We start from the raw sequence: 5,993 nt of genomic DNA, 5'->3' as shown, positions 1-5,993 counted from the left end.
TTGAACTAACCGAATAAACCGAACTGCATGCCATACTGGATCCCTTGAAATGTTGGATTCCATTTTAAAGAAGCCCAAAATGAGAAAGATAAAAAAAAAAGGAACCAACACTTCATAAAAAAAAAGATGACCAGTTATTTATAAGAGAATTTATATATTTTTGTTCCTTTATTATCCTTTTTAACACCGCCGAGGGTTCTCGCGTCGCGTCTCAGAAGATTTTCTTACTTCTTTTTGGTTTTTCAGTTAAACTGTTAAGATTTGAGGAGTACTGGATTTGAGAGAGAGAGAAAGAAAAAAACAAAAACAAAAAAAAAAAAAGAGAGGAGAAAACCCTAAGCGTGTTGTTCAGTGACACTGGTGGGGACTTTCTCGTCGTTTCTGGAATCGAGAAGGAGTTAGATTTATTTCGTGCTGGGAATCGAATCTAGGGTTTACCGAGAGATCCAATCGTAGTTACAATCGAACGAGAGAATAGGAGCCATGGCGGATTCCGACAAAGAGCTCGAGAATCAGATTCTCGAAGCAGGGGGAAAGCTCACTGATCCACCTTCTTCACTCGATGAGCTTCTTCTTCTCCTTGACGTGAGCCCTCAACTATTATATCTCTTCTCTGTTCTTCTTCCTTCTCCGAGGCTTCGTGCAAAATGCTATGTGTTCTACTGTAGATTTCTCGATTATTGATTTTAACTCTTTGTTTCCGCATCTTTTTCGCTTCATTAGCCCTCCGCGAATCTATCTACTTACTCCGATGGCGTTTAGATCAGATTCGTATCTTTCGTGATTAAAATTGAATCCACGAACGAAACGGTTATTCACTATTAACTGTGACGAAACAAGTACACGTTTATGCTTGTGTTATTTACTCTTTTGTATTTCGCTTTTCAGAAACTCTTCATATACCTCATAGATGTTGACCAGTCACCTCGCGAGTCAATGCAGAGCGCACTCTCTCCACTCATGAAATCACTAGTCGCTGGAAAGCTTTTCAAGCATTCGGACGCCGATGTGAAAGTCGCAGTCGCTGCCTGCGTCAGCGAGATTACGAGAATAACTGCTCCTGAAGCTCCTTATGATGATGATCAGATGAAGGTATGTTCAATTTTCTTTTTCTTTTCGAGGAAAGGTGAAAATTGGGTTGTTTGCTTTGCTGACTCTTTTCTTCTATTCTTGCCGCGCAGGAAGTATTTAAGTTGATTGTATCTTCGTTCGAAAACTTGCCTGACTATTTTAGTCGCTCCTATTCCAAAAGGATCTCGATCCTTGAAACTGTGGCCAAGGTCAGATCATGCGTTGTGATGCTGGATCTTGAGTGTGATGCTCTTCTTATTGAGATGTTCCAGATTCTCCTCAACGCTATAAGGTACAATCATTTAATAAAATCCAAGCATCTTGAAGCTTCTCACTCTCAATATCATGTTTGTCTGATGATTAATTCATTTTACCTTTCAGGGACTTCCATCCAGAGAACGTACTTTCATCAATTGAGAAAATCATGACACTTGTTTTAGAGGAAAGCGAGGATATACCTCCAAAGATGCTTTCACCCATTCTACATTATGTTAGGGAGGATGATGAGGTGATTACCTTGATTGTCTTCAGTAACAGGTGCTCTTTTGCTAACACTTTCAACTTGTCTCTCAGGTTCCAGAAGTAGCACGGAGGTTGGCAGAACGAGTTCTCAGTAACTCTGCTAGCAAGCTCAAAAAGTGTCTGACTGAAGCTGTGAAATTGTCGGGTGTCTCTTTGGATAAGTATAGTAAGGTAGTGGCTTCGATATGTGAAGGGACATTCAGTGCTTTGCAGCACGACGAACTTGTTGAGAATGAAAAAGAGGTAAGCCTTCTCATCTGTTTATTTCTCACCCGTTTTTTTTTGTCGAACTGCCTCATATTTTACATACTCTTATACCATTCTCTCATTATTTTACCCTGCAGGACTGTCAAGGTCATTTAGAAAAGGAAGCAGAAGTAGAGGCATATATCTCTTCCCTTAAAGCAGCATTGAGAAATAAGTTTCCTCAAGTAGATTTTTAATTTTTTTTTATTTTCCAATCAGCAGGATAAACCGGAAGTAATTGCTACACCCGATCGAACTGATGCACCTAAGGATGAATCTGGTAAGTCGGGAGTCAGCAACGGCGTTGCGCAACAGAACGGTTCTTCTGTTGATACTGAGTCTACAGAGAAGCCAGATGATACGAATGCTAAAGATGAGCCTCAACATTTTGATAATCCTAGCAGCACTGACTTGGATAGTACTTCTGAAGAGAAGCCTGATGTTGAACATCAACCTCAGGAAAAAGATCCCAGTTCCGCCATACATGTGGATTCATCAGAAACTTCAGATATCATCAAGGACGAACCTGGAGCACTCCTGGAGAGCAAGGATATGCTAAGTTTGCCTCCTGATGATTCATCTGTTAAAGCAGCCATATCTTCTGAAAATGATAAGGAAACAAGTGTGCAGGCGTTGCCATCTAAGACATCAGGTGATGAAACTGGCAATGTTAGTTCTCCATCTAGGGCTGAAGATCTTGTTGAAGAAAGCCGGCCTAAGAAGACTGAAGATGATAAGGAAACAAGTGTGCAGGCTTTGCCATCTAAGACATCAGCCGATGAAACTGCCAATGTTAGTTCTCCATCTAGGGCTGAAGATCTTGTTGAGGAAAGCCGGCCTAAGAAGACTGAAAATGATAAGGAAACAAGTGTTCAGGCTTTGCCATCTATGACATCAGCCGATGAAACTGCCAATGTTAGTTCTCCATCTAGGGCTGAAGATCTTGTTAAGGAAAGCCGGCCTAAGAAGACTGCAAACCAGAAGAAAAAGGAGAGCTTGACAAAGGAGGCCAAACCATCAGCTGCTAGTGCTACTGAAAAAGCTTCCGAAGAAGCAAAAACTTCTGCTAAAGTTATAAAAAAATCTGGAAAGAAGGTTGCTTCTTCAAGTAAAACCAAGTCTGCTGTTCCTCCGAAGAAAAGTACCTCTGAGACAAAAGCTGCAAAGCAGTCAGAGAAAAAGGTAGCTGAGAATGATAATGTACAAGAATCCTCAAAGCCAAAAGAGGAAAAGAAAAAGCCAGGACGTGGGAAAGCCATGGATGAGGACTCATTAGATACTTCTTCGGGTGATAGCGAAAAAGTAAGTTGTTCCCTGACCTGTATGATTCGATACGTAGCTGCCTTCCTGTCCTTTTACCGATATCCTTTAATTGTGTTTCAGCCAGCTGTTTCCTCCGGAAAGTCAGCCTCGAAATCAAAGAAGGAAGTGAAGCAACCAATAGAAGAAAGTCCTAATACAAACACAAAGAGGAAACGAAGTCTAGGCAAAGAGAAAGTATGTCTTCGTAATTTCATCTATCATAATTATTACGCATGAAGGAATGTTTGAAAAAAAAAATTCATATTCTACCAGATGCCATTTGCAGTAGTAACTGTGAATGCATGATTGCAGCTTCTTATTCTCTTCAAGTTTGAGATATTTTTCTTTTAAACATCTGTTCGTTCCCTTCTGCGGAGCTTCTGTGTCTCTTTGTTTATTCCTTTATTCGTACTGGTTTCATGTTCTGTGCGAGTTTTTCTTTTCCCTTTTTGTGGTAGACTTCTTCATACTGAATTGATTCCCTGACAGGCATCTGATCTCCAAAGCCATGGTGAAGATTTAGTTGGGTCGAGGGTCAGAGTCTGGTGGCCTATAGATAAAGCGTAAGCACTTTGTATTTTCTTGTTAGGAACTATATTTGATTTACATAAACGCAATCCGCTACTCTATGTATTTTCCTGTATATAGCTGAATCTGCAGTAACACCTTGGGTAGTTTGTCCATGCTTGTAAATGAATATTGGATTTTTGCCACAGGTATTATAAAGGTGTGGTCGATTCATATGATTCTGCGAAGAAGAAACATCTGGTAAGCCCAGTTTTATTAGTTTACTCGATAACTATTTTCTGCTCCGTCTCTTTTGATTGGGGTGACCCATTAGCCTATTGATTGTACATGTTTTTAATTAGATACAGTGCATTTTATGGAATGTTGTTGCTATCTTCGTTTTCAGGTTATCTATGATGATGGAGATCAAGAAATCTTGAATCTTAAGACACAGAAGTGGCATTTTCTGGATGAATCAGAAACAGAGGTGGGGCATTGTATTTCATTCATCTCTGACTTATTTTTTTTTTCATTCTTCACTTTGATGTTACTTACATTTTCTGTCAGCAGGGTGAAGAAGCTGCTGATCAGACTGGTCATGAGAAAGAGGCCTCCACAGAGTAAGTGTTACTGCTCTAGACTCTAGTTCCGGTGTTTATGTGGCACTAGAAAGAATATCTTAATGTGATCGATATGATGCTTTGACATGTTTTTGGTATTCTTGTTATGACCAAGCTTTGGTAATTCTCCATGCAGGCCCCAGAGAAAGAAAGCTAAGACTGGCAAGCAACCGTCAGGGAAAAAGTAAATGAAACTGAAAGCAAATAGTTCAAAAAGGTGTTGAAGTCTCTAAAAAGTTCTGGACTGATAAGCAAATATTGTTTCTGATTCAGGGGTGGTGGAGCTGGTTCCAGCAAGTCTAAAGCTGCTCCTGCTTCCAAGTCCGGCAAGAAGTCCAAGGATGAGAAAACAGAGAGCAAACCAAAGGATCCGAAAGAAGCTAGTAGAGAAGAGGAGGATAGCTCTGAAGCGTTGAGCGAGGAAGAGGAAACCCCCAAAACCGTTGGTAAATCAGGAACCAGCAAGTGGAAGAAAGAGAGATCGAAATCTGGGACATCCAAATGTTCGTCCAAGACTACAGCTACTTCAAAATCCAAGTCAGGAGGACCTGCAAAATCTTCAGCAGCCAAGGGAAAAGCAGCAAAAGGCAAAGCAAACTCTACACCTGCCTACAAGGGCAGTGAGAGCGACGCTGAGTCAGACTCTGAAGAGACACCAAAGGCGCCAGAACCAGCAACAAAAGGGAAGTCGCAGGCGAAATCAGGTAAGAAGAGGAAGCGATGAGTCTGGCTTTAGTCAAGGTGGAAAGCTGCGGTGGTATTTGGTGGCCGTCGATTGATGGGGACTTGACATCGTCTGGGTTTTACAAGTGTAGTCTTTGTTTTTAAGATAAGAAGCTTAGTATTAGTAGCAGTGAGTGGATTTTTTATTTATTTCACTTTTTAGGTTCGATTTTCCAGCGGATTTTTCTTTAGTCTTCCAAATAATTTTATCTTTGTGAATTTGGAGAGTTGTAGAGGCCTCAAAAGACAAATTTCCTGAAGAATGTATTTTATCCAATTTTAAAAGGATTTGTTCTAAGTTGACTAAAAATTTGAGAAAATTATATTACTGGATTACGAGATGCTTGGAGATTCTTAAAACCAAATGGTTGCTGCCCATTATCTAAGGGATATTCCATTTACATTTTTATTATATAGCTTACGACTTAGATCAAGTAGTTCGTTCAAAATGGAATGCTTACATAGTTACATTGCTCCCTAGATCTGATCATCTAAGGTCTCTGGTGATTTTGCACATAAGAATAAGGTTTAAATCAGCACGTGAGACTAGCCGCGAGACTAGCAATCTTCGACTAATATTAGACGCATCTTGATCTTACACGTGGTTCCGCCATTATGTCATCCAATACATAGAATGTAGATCGTTTGTCATCTAATATACACAAACCAATTCAAAGTGTTCGTTACTTGTTTTTAAGCAAAAAAAAAAGTGTTTGTTATTTTTTTTAAAAGTAAAAAGAACTTTATTATATGTTTGCAAAACTATTTTTATTCTTCTTTTCATTATACTGAATGTTTAATTTTTCTGGTAACGAGGGGTTATATGTATACATTTACAGAATAAAATTGTTAATGCTCAGCATGGGGGGTTTTAAAGACGATCAGGTAGAAACAACTATCTTAAAATGGGTGTGTGCGAACAAAAATATCCAGCTAGTTCAAAAAAGTATGAATAAAATATCTAACCAAATTAATATATTTAAATAATTTGGATATATATAC

General features: G+C 39.3%; 1 protein-coding gene across 1 annotated transcript; it reads left to right on the top strand.

Moving 5' to 3' along the window:
* The first annotated feature begins 290 nt into the window (after nucleotides 1–290).
* Nucleotides 291–5,276, top strand: LOC130507492 (sister chromatid cohesion protein PDS5 homolog C-like). The gene is made up of 14 exons (XM_057002201.1): nucleotides 291–585; nucleotides 889–1,092; nucleotides 1,182–1,363; nucleotides 1,453–1,579; nucleotides 1,645–1,836; nucleotides 1,938–1,976; nucleotides 2,062–3,141; nucleotides 3,223–3,336; nucleotides 3,631–3,704; nucleotides 3,858–3,909; nucleotides 4,055–4,135; nucleotides 4,219–4,268; nucleotides 4,405–4,452; nucleotides 4,542–5,276. Exons 1-14 carry the CDS (start codon nucleotides 484–486, stop codon nucleotides 4,990–4,992), a joined length of 2,796 nt encoding a protein of 931 aa, XP_056858181.1. The 5' UTR covers nucleotides 291–483; the 3' UTR covers nucleotides 4,993–5,276.
* The last annotated feature ends 717 nt before the right edge of the window (nucleotides 5,277–5,993 follow it).

This window comes from Raphanus sativus, unplaced genomic scaffold (assembly GCF_000801105.2).
Source record: "Raphanus sativus cultivar WK10039 unplaced genomic scaffold, ASM80110v3 Scaffold4629, whole genome shotgun sequence".
Taxonomy (NCBI): Eukaryota; Viridiplantae; Streptophyta; class Magnoliopsida; order Brassicales; family Brassicaceae; genus Raphanus; species Raphanus sativus.
This window is presented reverse-complemented; position numbering and strand designations above follow the sequence as displayed.